The sequence below is a fragment of the Melozone crissalis genome, unplaced genomic scaffold (genome assembly GCF_028551555.1).
Source record: "Melozone crissalis strain CALT ecotype California unplaced genomic scaffold, PUWL_Pcris_2 ptg000045l_1, whole genome shotgun sequence".
Taxonomy (NCBI): domain Eukaryota; kingdom Metazoa; phylum Chordata; class Aves; order Passeriformes; family Passerellidae; genus Melozone; species Melozone crissalis.
In genome coordinates, this window is record NW_026535823.1 from 15,180,853 (window position 1) to 15,196,986 (window position 16,134).

General features: G+C 35.9%; 1 protein-coding gene across 4 annotated transcripts in view; it reads left to right on the forward strand.

Moving 5' to 3' along the window:
• Positions 1-16,134, forward strand: part of DPYD (dihydropyrimidine dehydrogenase) — a 329,698-nt gene that overhangs the window by 37,913 nt on the left and 275,651 nt on the right. For all 4 annotated transcript variants that reach the window (XR_008483657.1, XM_054285597.1, XM_054285598.1 and 1 more), the window contains exon 3: positions 7,044-7,126. Coding sequence is in view for 3 of the 4 variants with exons in the window: in XM_054285597.1 (XP_054141572.1) it covers positions 7,044-7,126 (83 nt within the window). In the remaining variant the exon portion in view is untranslated. The remainder of the gene's footprint in view (positions 1-7,043; positions 7,127-16,134) is intronic.

Here is a 16,134-nt window from a genome sequence, read left to right on the forward strand (position 1 = left end):
AATGCAGGGGGACCAGTAGTTTGTTGCCAAGTCTTCTCATTCATCTGCTGATTAAGTTAACATTTGTTTTGCAAAGAGAAAGAGAAATGTGGGAGGCAAAGGTTTTCTTTTTTTTTTCCCTCCCTGAACGGTTTTTTTTCCTGTCTTTTAAAGCTGAGTCACAGGAGAAAGGAGCATTATAAATTGTCCTATCTAGTTAGTGGCATCACCTGTGTTCTCTGCTCCATTATTATTTCCAGCTGTGCCTCTGGTTTCTTGCATATCTTTTGTAGCTCTTTATTCTTTTGAGTTCCTTGGTCTACTATTTTTTGTGCTGAATGCTTGGTCCTTTCAGAATGTTTTTTCTCACCCTCTGTGTATCACTACTATCTGATGTATTATCCATTGCCAAAACACGTGGTGTCTGCATCTGCTCTGACAACAGCAGGTTGTATTCAAGCAAGATACCATACCCTTATGTGAGCATGAAGTCTGTGATAAATTTGCCACTTGAAATTTCTGCGTGAAACAGCATGAAAAGGAAGTTAGCAGAATGCCATCTCTGCACTGAACATCTTTCACAGCACCAGTAAAATTGCAAACTAGAGTGTTAACTATGTTTAACAAGTAATTAGCTTCTATATGATTACCTGTCTTTAAGGATTAAATGTGCCATATTTTGAACTGGGAAAAGTTAAAAAAATCCAAAATTGTCTGCTTTCATTTAAGAATTTATACTTGCTTTAACTGTAGTATTTCTGTAATAATTGGTACCAAAATTCCATGCTTGCAGTTTCAGAAAACAGCACATGCATCAGTATTTCCTGGTATCGATTCTGTATTAGCAATATATCTCCTGTTTGTGGAGAAAATGTGATACTTGTTCTTGAGTTTGCATGTGTGCTATTTTTAGTGCCTTAAATTAATATACTGCTAAAAAAGTCCTGAGAAAATTAACATGGGTTATACTAATAAGGCATTGATTAAAGCCTCCCACAATTCTATGAAATGATTTTTCTATTGATTCATATTTGATTACTAACACTTAGGCTAGTTTTCTCTTGGAATTCTGCTTTTTTGGATGTACTAATATCTATACTTTTCTAAGAGCTTGTCTGGACAATGTGGCTGTATCATGTAATGAAAAAAATGTTATAACAAATGTTCACATATTATGAACGGCATGCAGTCAAATGTTATGTAAATACCTGACGGCTCAATATACTTTCTGCTGATATTAGGGATATGTATGTATTTAAATTTTTTTTAAAAAAGATCTGTTTTTCCTCTGTGAACAACTGGTCAGTTAGCAGTTTAAAACTGCTCTTTCCCCCTTTTGGAAAAAGAACTCTGTGAGAATGAGTCACAGCAAATAGGAAGAAGGAATTTAGAAAGTAGACATTGCAAAGATGATATTATGTTACAAATAGGATCAAACAGTCCTTTTTATGTGTTTAGTTTTTAAGGTTGTTCTTAAGGTAAGGCCCTCTGGCAAATGACATCAGTTTTGTTAAGTTGCTCAGTATGAAGACGGTTTCAGGAGGCTTCCTTTATGGAATACAGCTATTGGCTCTTGAATAACATTAGAATAAATGTAATATATGTAAGTCATTTTACCCTATAGCAGATGGGAGCTTAAGTCATTGAGAGAAGATCAATGGAATCATTTAGCTTTTTGTGTTGTTTCAGTGTAGAAAGACAGTCTGTTCCAAATCAAGAGAGGAGTCTGCTAAGGATATTTAGGTTTCATTGAAATAAAGCACAGTTCACATCAAAAGAAGATGTGCTATTTCAAATTCATAACAATTGACTATTAGTCTGTTTTTAATATTTTTCTTTGGCATGTAATCCTGTTTAATTAGATTCTACTCTCTCTGTTGTTTCAAGATTCCATAAACTGGAGTCTTATATACCAGCTGCTAAAGCAGGAGTTACTGTCTAAATGATATTCACAATGAGTATTTGGAAGGTTTACAATTATACCCTTGCTAATAAATTGTGCTATTTTCCCCAACAGTTTTAAGTGCTAATCTTCAGAAGGCATTTTAAAATTAGCTGAAATTCTGTCAAGAGATTTACAAAAATTGTTAGCATGAAGATAATTATGTCACAGTCCTTGGACTCCATCTCTGATTGTGTGCATAAATCAGAAAATGTCAGCTGTGTTTTCCCTTAATAATTATCCTTGCAGCAATATATTACAGTTTGTATTACTATTATAGTGTAGCTTTAGGTTTGTAAACCACAAGTTCGTTATTTCTGAAGTTTTCTGCTGATGAAATAATTCACATTTCTGTAATAAGTAATATTTGTGTTAACACTTCAGATCTATCAATAAGTGAAAATCAGCGTTCTACACTTTTTTACACAGTCCCCTAAAGTAATCAGCTTTTTTGTTACTATTTTGTTAAAGGTGGTCCCTTCTATAGTATGGCCAGCATTTTCAAAAGAGCTAGCTGATGTGGTCACCCTTGTAGCATGTGTAGAATTTGAAGTTTTAAGGAGTTTTTGGACCAATTTTTGGAAATCTTCCTGCTGAATTTTTCCCAGATGTAGGTAGATTTTGTAGGTCCTCAACAGTTTTGGTAATCTCTTGTTAGAACCTACCTCCTTAAACATAATGAGTTGAAATATCAGAGTGAGTTAGTAAATCCTTCAGAATTTGGACAAGGTTATCTCATTTTAAGGGCTCAGAAATTTAGGTACAAATATGCTAAATAAATTAGATTTGTCTGCATAAACAGTAGGAAATTGACACAACATACTCTAGGAACCTTTCTCATGAGTTATAAAGAAGAAAATGGGAAAAATGAATTTGTTTTAGCATTAGTACTAATAGCAAATTTGAACTGAATAGGTAAGAGCTGTTCTGTCTTTCAATTGCTGTACATTCCTTATGTTTAATACTCGGGAAATTTGACATTAGAAGTGTGAGATTTACTCAAGCTTTCTAAGAAAATTTTCTAAAACCTATGCAGAAGCAATGAATTCTGAGAATTCAACACTCATAGTACTAACCTTAAAAACCTCTTTCATAGAAGAGAGATGGTATTTCAAGTAGGGCTTTTGATTTGGCGATGTATCAGCAAGGATAAGAGATCTACTCAACCTCAGTGATGCAGGCTGCCTTAGAATAGGTCTTACACAGGTGTGAGTACAAAAGATTTTTATTTCTCGACTGTCTCAAAATGTGTGTAGAGAAATTATCTGTAATTTTGAAAGTCTTCTGTGAAGTACTTCAGGATAGATTTAAAGTAGCAGGATATGGCTTATTGTGATTCCACTCTTGTTTTGGTACTTGGAAGATTTATGGTTGATTTCAATGGGAGTGGGGTCATATTTAGCCCTACTGTATCACAGAATGGGCAAGTTTGAGTTATGGTCTTCCAAGACTGACTCTTAATTCTGAGCAGAGCAGAGGCAGCAGTGCTTTTGTCATTTAGGGACATCCTCAGTGGTGACACCGGGCAGCAGACTGCTGTGCTAGTCTGTTGGTTTCTGAGATACTTCTGCTAGGTTCTTCGTTTGACTCAAATGAAGAATTCCTTTTCCAATAAGTCAACAAAGAGGGCTTTTTCATCCAAGACAAAAACATAGGTAAGAAAGAATTCCTTTTCCAATAAGTCAACAAAGAGGGCTTTTTCATCCAAGACAAAAACATAGGTAAGAAAGCTAAGCTGATCAATGTTAAGAGATGGGTTTTAAAGAGTGTGACTTCACTTTTGCCAGAATATCCCAGGTTTTTATTTAAAAACTTGAGGGTTTCTTTATTTGTGTTGCTTGAGCTAGATGGTTTCTTCAACCAATGTCAGAGTACGTTGGACTTGTCACATGAAATATCTGAAAATACAGAATTGTGAACACATAGTCTTTGCTCCTAAAGCTTGCAGTTTATTTTGTTAACAGAAATAAATTGTAGTGGGGAAAAGTCATATTTTTGTGGATATGAGAGGAAAAGCTTTTTAACTTGTTCATTAATCTTCTTTCTTCCTCATCTTCATACACTCATTATTCATCTTTCTCATTTCTGGTTATATATTTTACCAGTCTGCTGTGTGTCATGCCGCAGATAGTTGTGAATATCCAGTCCACATCTTCATTTTTAACTAGCTGTCATGAAGCTTAAGATCTCATATGATAAATAAGCCATTTATTTATAGATAAAATAGAAATACTTCCTGCTCTTGCTTTTTCATGAAAAGAATTCCAAGTATTTATCCTAGAATCCTATAAGAAGTAGTATTTAGACTTATGTGGCTTTTTTCTATGTAATGGCATTTTGACTTATGATGACCATGTCCCTAATTGCAACTCTGTACTTATTCTTCCTCCCAAACTTCTCAAGGATGATATTTAATTTAGTATCGTGCAGAACTACAGATCTGCCAACGGCGATAACATATAGACTGCTATATAATTATTGAATCAGAGAGTTAAAACTTCTTGACTGTATCTATTCCCACAAAAAAATCACTTGGCAGTGAGCCACCAAAAGCAGTTTTTTTCATTGCTTGCATTTTGATTTTTTTACTTTAGCTGTTGCTCAAAATGAAACACCTTGGACTTGAATTGCTCATTAGACTTAAATGTATTCTGATGTATTATGGGCCAAAATACACTGTCCTATGCAATATGCTTATACATATGAATTGTTTGGTAGCATAGATAATAGAATGAACTCAATTTTTGCTAGTGATTTAATACTTCAGAATGTAAAACTCACTCTGGTCATGGTCTACTGAAGTTTCCTCATTTTCCAGACATATTCTTCAGAGTATTCTCATGCTTACAATTTCATTTCAAGCCCTTCTCAGAAACTGATACCCTTTCAGATGATCTACAGTACTGCATGTGAGCTGACACTCAGACACGTGAAGTGCCCTCTATGCACCTGTAGCTATGCTTATATTTGGTATTTCAGACACCCTTTCCTCCTTCCTCTGCGATGATCAAGCATGCTTGCATGAGTGGAAAAGCAGTGGGTATGATCAGCAGTTGCTTACTCTCCTAGTCAGGACAAATGCAGTAACTTATGGCATGGTCCTATGAGATCATTCTCCTTCATGAGTTTGCTTCTGGCTCCTTCTCAGTCTGCTTCTGAGCTTTTTTAGCTCATTTTCTTCTAATGACTCTACGGTTTGCTCTCCAACTATTGTACCTTGCATGAGAGCTATGTGGCTGAAAGTAGCTGAGAAAAATACTCTCCAGAAACAATTCTCAGAAATGGTAGAAGTAAGTTCACAAGAATGAATTGTGTGCTCCTCAGATTTTTTGAATCTGTAGTGAGGTGCTAGTGAACAATGGATCTTGGAGCAGTATTCCAAATTACATTTCCTCTGGCTTCTATTTTCCTGGAGGATGGGAGGTTTAATTTTGCTTGCACAGATACTTGCATCTTAGTATTGATGAAGTGAGAATCCTTCATTAATTAGTATTGTTGATTTGGATTTCTTTTATATATTTTAAATGACTAGCCTGCCTGTATGTGCTTGGAGCTGAAGGTCAGTGTATGCTGATCTGATTAATGGAATACCTCATTGTACAGCTTCCATATTTCTTTTGCAATCCCTTTGACTCTTCAAGTATCATTTTGCTATGCAAAGGACGACTGATTGTAACATAAACAAACAAATTAACAGATCACTTTAACTGTGGGACGAGACTTACTGTGACATGCGTAGTTTTTACGAAGGAGAAAAAAGATGTCAAAATATGTCAAATATGTGTAGCTCTGTTATTTTTCTGCTCAGAAATGTGTTGTTGAAGCTTTAAAACTTTGTATTAAAAGATCTGTAATCTTATCTAAAAATAATGATAGTTTAAATGTTAATTGGGCAAGATAAAATACATTGCTAGGTCATTTATAAGAATCTAATAATTTCCTTTTCAGTAATGCTTTTGTAGCCTCAGATTGAATGTAATTATAAAAATAAGGAATCAATGCAAATAAGAAAAAAACAATAGATAACTCCTATTGTATTTATTATAACTAGTTTTAAGATGTGGTCTTAAAGATGAAGTCACTTATTAAATACTATGAAAGCAATATGACCAAATAATAGTGCCCATAATTTCTTTAAAATTATGGCTACATATAGAGCCTGACAATCCTGCCTTTGAAGTTTGTTAGCAAAAGGAGCTGTTCTGCTTGCAACTTGTTTCTTTTCAACCCATATGGCAAAATTATGCCTCCCTGAGGTAACTTTTGGTATTGGAGAAAGTTGTTGTGTAGAACAGGGGTAACCTAAAAGCCTCCTGTATTGATGAAGCCTCAAGAGAATATATAAATCCTATGGAAGATGCAGATGATTAGAGAATTCTTGTTCACTGGCATTTCAGACTCACTTTGTACAGACACAAATTACTGCACTTCCCAGCATCTTCTGAATCAATTTTACTGTCTTTGTGGCAGCAGAAGAAAAGCATCAGTGCTCTGAAGTAATGGAGCCAGTCACACATTTAGTAATAATTTACTGAATATATCAAAGTTTTACTTCATTTATTGTGACAAAATTGTGGGTTTCATATTACTTTTATAAATATTGGTTAGCTCTAATCTGGAAGAAACATTGTGGTTGAGGTGTCTCTAAACAATTAAGCATTTCAATTTCTGTTATGTTTTAAAAATTAAATAGGAATTAAATATGACTGTTTTTTTCCAGCAACCCTGCCTGTTTTATTGGGATGTAATTTATAAATTTTATTATAATAATAACAAGAAATGCTCATTTAGGTTTGTGTTGTCCTGTTTGTGTGCTATAGTAGCATTGTAGCCTCACACAGAGATAAATGAAAAAAAATAAAGAAGAAAAAGTAAAAATTCTATAAATTTCATTATGGAAAATTTATAAGATGATTTCCATGACAACCATATAATAAGATTCATGTTTACTTTAGTTCTGAGTTCTCAATGTCTTTTTAATGACTCCCATGTAATTAAAACAGAATGCATAATTTGAGGTAACATAGTATAAATCAGTTTTGTTTGCATGATGCTGAATACTGTTAATACATGTACAATGAACTGTTTAAGAGCCTTACATGGATATGTCCATTTGTTGCAGAACTGTGAGAAACTGGAAAATAATTTTGATGACATCAAGCACACGACTCTTAGTGAGCGAGGAGCACTTCGAGAAGCAATGAGGTAAGTCTGGGTCACCATAGCAACAGTCACAGATGTGGTAAAGAAAGAGTCATTCTTCATTATTGGGGGAACAAATGAGTTCATTGCCACCATTCAGCTCTATTCTCTAAGGTATTAATTTGTCAGTGGAGAGGCTTCCCTTGAGGCTGTACTTTGGTTTTGAAGCTGCATAAATGTTAAGCCTGACTGCACAGTAAAAAATGTAAATGTTTAATTTGTTATTTAAAATGCTTAAGGGGTGCCTTGCTTTATATTTATACTAAACTGTGAGTGAATGAAAATATTGTTCATCTAAATTCTGTAAGTGTTAAAGCAATTGTACAATGGTGTCTGAACAAACCTGTATTTGCTTTAAATTGAATTTGATTTTTATGTATGTATTTCCTGTGTACTCTGATTTTATCACCAAAATTACGGATTTTGGTTTTGGTAATGGAATGTAAGAGTCTGTCAGGTCCTTATGTGTTGTAGAGATGTATATTTTGTTTAATATCATATTTTTGCGCTTAATATTTATTAGAGGAGTTTAAAATTAGTCAGAAGATGAATTTTCTGTCATCCTTACTTGCACTGGAGAGTATTTGGGTACAGGACTCCAAAGTCCTGCCAGATACAGTGCCTGGAAAAGGGAGTGATTACTATGCAAAAAGGTGGTGGAATTGAAGACAGGTTTTCCAAAGTAACTCACTGAATAATCAGGAAGATGTTATTTATAGTGTTATGTGTGAATCAGAAAATTATATAAGCTTCACTTTTACAGGTTTTGAAATTGGATAGTAAAATGTAATGATGCAAACATAGTGCTTCATCTCATTTGCCTCATCTCAGAGTAGCTTCTTACACTTGAACCAGTGCAGTAAAAAGTAAAAACAACCACAATCCCCCTAAGAATCTACTTGATGAAATAAATACACATATTTGCTTTGACTGTGTCCGTTATCCATTTAAATTTATGGATGTGTGTGAATGACTTGATTTGCATGAATTACGTTCACGATGCTCGTCTCATGTGCACTGACTGTTTGAAAAGGTATTCTTACCTACAAGTATTCTGAAATTTCATATACCAGTGCTGCAAATAACTGTAAAAATAATGGCATTCACCTTTCTAATACCAATTTTTGCTTTATGCTTGTGTTACTTCATATGTTTAGGGTTTTCTACAATGTGGTTGGTCATCTGTATACGTAAGTCTTGCATCTAATATCAAAAAATGCAAAGTGATTTAAAGTAAAGATTTGGGGAATTTTTGGCAAATGAAGCTGCCTTTAATATTTCCAACAAATTGGATTTCAGGTTGTTGCTGTTCTGTAACAGTGTTCAGGTTTGTGACGTTTTGCAACGCATGACTCAGCAGGGATAATATTTAGAAAACTTGGGAGCTGACAGCTCTTCCATGATCAACATTGAATAGCAAGGGGAGCTTTGGCATTTCGAAGGTCATGTTTCTGTTACAAAGCCTGTTTAGAAGATTCTTGTGATTCTTTGCTGTGCAAAAGCGCTTTACTATCTCATAAATTTGTATCCTGGCTATTTCTGCGAGTGTACAAGCCATTCTGAGAAATAGTTATTGATTGTGAAGAGTGACAGATATTGTGCAGTGCTGGAATTCTCTTAATTGCAGTCAGTATTGTATGGTTGGTTGTTTCCTTAGTTGCTTTTTTATTTTGAGATAAAGAAAATACCTGACTTACTAAATTTATACTCTTGTATGTTTTTATAACATACTTGAGTCCCACATGAAAGATGGAAAAATGTTAATTTAGCTGCATATAGGTGTACATATTTTTCTAAAGGTGCGTGAAAGACACTTGTTGTTGTAGCTTGTACAGTTTTTTCTGCTGTGTAGTCACCTCATTTACTGAGTGGCTGCATTTTTCTTTTTGGATCCCAAGATTATCTGTATGTGTGTAATTCAAATGGTACATTTTTCTAGATTAAAGTTCACTTTTCCATTCCATGACAAAAGTGGACATTGGACCAGGCATGGGAGGACATAGATTTGCTGACCTCAGTATTATGAGGTACCTGCCTCCTTTGGGTAAGGGAAGCTTCTGGAGAGGATTGCACATTGCACAAAAGCACTAAAATCATGTGGGCATGAAAGCAACAGCAACAAAAAAATCCTAGTTGGATAGCTAAGTGGATATATGTGAATCTCAGATGAGCCTTGAGTGGGCAGTCTGCCCATATCCACTCTGATTTCCCAGAGTGGTGCTACTGGTCTGCCAGATGAGAAAGACAATGAACACTTTTTCCCAATGCTCCTGTTTGGAATGAGACCTTCCATTTTAACTTCATCTTTGAGAAAAATGGCCAATTTAATATGGGTTTCAGTAAACTTCTAGTCTATGAGTATCACTGTGCTCTGCATAAACAAATACTAATATCCAAGAAGAATCTTGTTCTGTTTCCAGCTCTTCAGTATTCAAATTGAGGACTACATGAAAATTATCTTTCTTGTTTATGTATATAGATGTATGCAAAATAAACTTTCTGAAGGGCTTTGAAATTATCACAAAGCCTACGAACTTTCTCTACTTCTACTTTACACTTATTTTAGATTTTGAATGAGATAATGAGCTGATAGTAGTGCCATTATTCAGTATATAAAGAGTGGTATTCTAAGAATTTGATTTACTTGTGATTGCACATAAAATCCATAAAGCATTCAATTCATTTAATATTTTGCTTATTTTGTTAATGTACTCCAAATGTTTTATTTATTACTATATTTTAATGCAGCTGCAAAGCTGAAATAAACAATAAAAATCCATTAGTTTTTTGAATTGGAGCTTATAAATGGACAGATTATTGCTTGCTTACCTTAAATATGTATATGATAAATTAATTGAGTATTTTATGTAGTAACTTGTCAGAAAAATATAGCTATATACCTATAATGTCAGGTTGCATAAGTAAGAGCACTTTGTTATTTCGTTAAACAAAGCTCGATTTGTTTTTAACATATAATTAGTGGGAAAAATCTGGATCCAAATCATCAGTAAAGATTCATCTAGAATTTTAAAGGAGCTTTTAGACTGCTTTTTCTGCTACAAGGAGGTAAGTATTTGAGGAGCAGGAAGTGGTGTAGCTGGGTGCTGACACTGGGAGTCTTTTCATAGGTGGTGAAACCAGAATGTGGACTGCTACAGTTGGCATTTCTAGGGAAACTAGGGTAGAGTAGCCTTGAGGAGTCTTTAAATTGGGCGAACAATAATGATAACCCTGCTCTCTCAAATTATAAGGTAACTTTAGGGAGAAGTGTGGCAGGAATCCAAACTCAGTTATTAATATCAAATTAGATATTAATAAATTACTAAGATAAGGTTTAGTGAGTTACTGGGTTTAAAAAGGACTAATTTCAAAAAGCAGCAGACATCAGTGGGCTGGATTATTTTTCTTGCTGAATTTGTTCATTCTGTGTACAGGCATTCATTGTTGTCATCAAGAGAGAGAATCAGAATTGATGAAATTGGGAGGTTGAAGATGATCTAAACATGCGGTCTCTGCATTTTTTTGATTGCATATCAGCAAAATATTTTTGAGCATGCATCCCCCATATTTGTGTGTTTGTACATGTATTGCCACTATACTAATATTTTGTATCTTATAGAACACGCCTCAGAATGGAAATTAAAAAAAAAGACTGATAAAGATGACATAAAGACTACTTAATTAAAAAAAATTATTAATTGCACAGAAAATATTTTCTTCCCACATTGACATGGTTTGTCTTGTGCATGCTTTGCTTTGGAGATTATTGATCTGGACTGTCTTTCCACCTCAGAGCAGGGTCAAGTAGAGCAGGTTGCTTAGGGCTGTGTCCGACAAAGTTCTTTCTGCATCTTTCAGGATGGATGTTTCACAGACTGTCTAGTCAAACATCCTCACATTAAACAACAGCAAAACTGAAACAAAAAAAGCTTTAACAGAATTACACTTCAGCTTGTGCCTGTTGTTTCTTGCCCTTTTGCTGGGGCCTGTTCAGAACAATCTGTCTCTGTTGTCTCTATTTCATCCCATCAGGTATTTATACATTTGGTAAGGTTCCCCCCTGAGCCTTCTCTGCTCAGGGCTGCATGTCCCCAGGTCTGTCAGCCTCTCCTCATATGACAGACACTCCAGCCCCTCAATCACCTCAGTGCCCCTTTGCTGGGCTCCCTCCTGTACATCCCCCTTTGCCTTGGCCTGGGGGACCCAGCACAGGACACAGCACTCCAGATCTGTCTCGCCAGTACTGGGCAGCAGAGAAGACTCTCCACTCTCAGCCTACACGACTGCTGGCCTTTGCTGCAAGGACTGTCTCATGGTTTATCTTGTCCTTCAGGACCGACCCCCAGGGCCTTTCCTGCAAAGCTGATTTCAAGCTGAATGTTTGCAGCCTGTACTGGTGCCTGGGGTTGTTCCTCCCCAGGGGCAGGATTTCATGGTGGGTTGGTTGGTTTGTTTGTTTGTTGGTTTTTGCTTGTATGTTTTTTAATGTGGTTTCTGCAGGCTTGTTCCTCCAGCCTGTTAACAGCAGCCCAACATTTTGGAGTGTCACCACTCAGCAGGTGTTAGATTGCTTTTGAATGCTGTATATATGTTACTATATGTTCTAGACCCCTGTCTCGTGTACATTTCGTGATCCTGGTGTCAGACAAATGAAGCCATAGCATTTCAAAGCAAACTTTTTCCGAATGTAGTGTTGCGGTTGCTTAATTACCAACTGAGTTGGGGAGCCACCATGGTGGGTTAAGGCAGTGAGCAATCAGCAAGGCTGGAGAGGTGTTAATACGTAAATGGGTCCTACTCGTAGGTGGATATGGAGATGGTCTGTCTTGTGAACACTGAGTATGTGTGAAAGCTTTGCAAGTCAAAATTAAAGCTGAGTATTTTTGTGTAGTCTTCTTGTTATTAAAGGAAAATTGAAACATATTTATTCGTACTTTGAAATGGGAAGGTTTGCTTATCTGTTTAAATCAGTATAAAAGATACCAAATTAGTTTAGAATTTTCTTGTGCACTCATATATTTGCATATGGTTTTAGATAATATGAACAAGGGAGTGAAGCTTCAACTGTGATTTCCAGTTTGCTAGAAACAGTTTCTGTTAATGATGATATTCACTGTTGCCTTGACAACTGTGCAAGCTGGGGTTAGTAATAATCAGGCTTCTTTTAATATGGTCTAGACTGTCAGATGTATTTGACAAATAGTTTCTATGACTGGGCAAAACCCAAGAAAATTGCAGTGTAAGAAGTTCCAAGGTTTCACAAGTATTCATTAGTTTGCATAGTAAAAGCTGGAAATTTAAACATGTAAACAAAACAAGTCTGTAGTGCAAACTACAAAACACGTAGTTACCTGTGAGGAGTGGGTGAGGGAGCTGGGGTTTGGTCTGGAGAAGGAGGCGGCTCGGGGCAGAATTTACCATTCTCTACAACTGCCCACAAGGAGGGTTTAGCAAGATGGGAGTTGGCATCTTCTGCCAGGCAAACAGAGATAGGGCAAGAGGGCATGGCCTCAAGCTGTGCCAGAGAAGGATTCAGGTTGGACATCAGGAGGGATTTTTTTCACTGAAAGAGTTTTCAAACATTGGAGCAGGCTGCTCAGGGAGGTGATGGAGTCACCATTCTGGAAATGTTTAAGAAACAACAGGATGTGGCATTTAGTGCTGTGGTTTAGTGGCCAAGGTGGTGTTTGGCCAAAGATCATTGGTATCAATGATCTCAGGGATGTTTTCCAAACTTAATGATGCTATGAAAATAGCCACTAGCCTTGTGTTAGCATGTTTATTTGGGATTTAGGGAGTAAGTCCAAGTTTCTCTTCTACCTTCTTCTATATTTACATTATCTCCAGTGCAATCACTTGAATGCTGCTTAGGGCATGCTTTTTGGAGAAAAGCAAGTGACTGATTCTCATGTATTTAACAAAAATGTTGTGCTGCTTCCAAACTGCAACAACACTTTGCATCTTGGGTGACCAGCTCGTGTTCCTCTGATATATCTATCTCAGCACCAAGAAACAAACACCCTCTGCCACAGAGGACATATTAATTAGGTAAGCCACTGATTGGATTATTGATTTAGACCCTTATTTAGATGGCATTTGGCTTAGAGATACTCCCTAAAAAAATTAGCTGCAGAGGTGTTCTCAAAGTGAAAAGAAAAAATCCCATAAAACTGTGGAGTTGAGGGAATGTCTAACTGTGTTCCCTTGGAACTTGTTTTTTGTATATGCATCTTCACAATTTTATAGATTTACCATATTATTAATAGCATATGGAGATGAGATGCTGCAAAATGGAAGTGTTTCTACTTGTGTTTGGTGTTGCATAGAAATGCATGCAGAATGTTAAAGCACTTGAGAACTTTTAATAGTACTTCCATTGTAAAAACCCATGTGGCTATAATTTTGAGTGCCATTTTGAAATCAGAACTTCACTATCATTCTTAGTTTACATTACAGATCAAACAGATTGCCAACATCACTTGCACTGACGAAGCATTAGCCATATGCCTTCGCAGTGCAAGGCTGCCCTGGATAAGGATAGCTATGACTAACCAAGCTGCTTATGTGCTAGAAGCTGTTTAGTGGCTTTAACAAGGCACTGTTAAGCTGTGCCCATGCAATTTTACCATGCTCTTTGTTGGCTTACTAACTTCTGAGTCACTCACTAGCCACCCTTTGAGAGCCTTGGATGAATTGCTCAGATCTGGCCATGATGGAATAATTTCGGTCTATAGACAGATGCTGCAGAGCTGTAACACCAAGCATATATAGGAACCCATGACATTAATGTAATTATTTTTGTGATAATTATTATAACTTGCATTGTCTTTGTCATTTCTATGGAAAGTTAAAGAACTTAATATTTCATTTTGCAACTAAAAAGAAGGTTCTGATACACGTTAAGACCATTTTTCAGGTGTCACTGAAAATTTTGTGGAACTAGTGATAATGCTTCACTTTGGCGCTAAAGAATGTAACTGCATTGCCTTATGTATATTTTTCAAGTATAAATCAAGACAATTATAAAGTACCTTGTTTTGAGCTTGATTGTGATAGACTGTTCTATTGAATATCAGCTTCATAATACTTTCCTCAGAAATTTTAAAACTGAAAAGAATTTCCAAGTTTGTCAGCTGATTGTTTCACATCCCTTGTTCAAAGTATTGTATTTAATTTTTTATTTTTAATTTATGAGTTATATTTTTTTTTGGTCCAGTGATAGGCTGATTTATTTAGATGCTACAGAGGGGGAGATTAATATAATTTAGATTGTTTTCCTTTGAATGTTCCTTTAGTCACCTAGCCAGGATAAACTGACAAATACAACTTTCACTGATTATGTTTCTGAATGGCAAATATGAAAGTATATTGATTTTTTTTTGCTATTCCAGTTGGCAATGTAGATTTGCAGTTACTTTACATCAGAGGTTTGAATTATGCCTTGTAGTGTATATAACTTGTACATGGATGTAGAACAAAAACATTGTGAGCAAAACAGCAAAATAAATAATATTTACAGGTTTGAAAACTGCATTATAATTGCTACTTTTGTTGAGATACTGAAGTGCGATTTAGGAAGCATCTTACATTTCCATTTTTGAGAAAATCTTGTATGTTTCTCACATGCTCTTTTATATGCATTACTGTGACCAAAATATGCTTTGGGTCTGTTCTGAGTATGGTAAATACAATGTTTCTGTATTTGTATGTAGTATTCCCAAGAAATATTTCAGAGGGGAGAGGAAAAAAAAACACCGACTTGGTGACACTTCCACTGAGGAGAGCCTAGTTTTGGTTTTGAACCATTTAGTTTTATGATTTAAAGAAAAGAATTGGATAACAGTCAAAATTTGGTTTTTAACAACCTGCAGGAGATGTTTTCTGATGTTGGTGGTGAAAGAGATTTTGAAAACCACTGTGACAGATGGTTTACCACAAAGACTCCAAAGGTGGCGTGCAGGGGGTGCAGCATCGTACCTTTCAGTGACTAACAGCCACTTGTGCAAACAGAGTAGAAAATTACACCACAGAATTTGGAGTTCACTCCATGGGTTCCCTCTTTGTTGTTTTGTAAAATGCCAAGTTTGAAAATATTTCTGAAATGTCTTCTTTGCTACCATTAGGATTCAGGAAAATGTGTTATGAATTGCCCGAGAGATGATGTATAAAATATGGACTACCAGCCTATACACTTCAAAAAAGGTTTTGGTTCATGAAATATAAATGTAAAAAAAAAGTACAGATATGAGGGAAGAAAATCTTCTGGTGGTTTTGCTATGAGCCGTGGCTTTTTGTAGATTATTGATGCTTGATTTTGTGTTGCAGGGCTTTGGATGTTTAGGTAGAAGGTTGCATTTTACCATTTTAAACCATAATGAAAGTTTGGGATGTATACAGAAGCTGGGTGTGTTGCAGCTTTGGCTAAGAAGTCAGGTGTTTTAGTGGAAGATGTTGAAGCTCATGTTTTATTTAGAAATCATTCGTTTAATCTGTAGCCTGTCTACTGAGAGTACCACATTCCACATGTATTTAACAAAGGCCATTTCCTACAGTTTTGTCTACAGTCAGAAACCAGTCTGCCTTTACAAATGCTGTTTTACGTATGTCTGCACTTATTTATTTTCAGACATTTACTGTAGTTCTCAAAAGCCTGAAAATGTGTAATCTTTTTTCCTCCTTTGTGTTGTTCTCGGACTTTCTGTTGCAATGGATGTCTTTGAGTACATTCTCTTTGGAGTTCAGGATACAAAGCAAAGCTAAGGGTTTGAGGAAAAAATACAATCTTCATTGAAAATTGTATTATTAGGTAGTGTGTCCTTCCATTGTATGTTGATTGTTGCCAGGTAATCATTATCTTTTCTGATTATGGTGGTGTGCTGATTTGGGTGGGATACAGTTAGCTTTCTTCACAGCAGCTGCTCTGGGAGGGCTGTGTTTTGGGTTTGTGCTGAAAGCAGTGTTGATAACACAGGGATGTTTCAGCTATTGCTGAGCAGCACGTGCACAGTCAG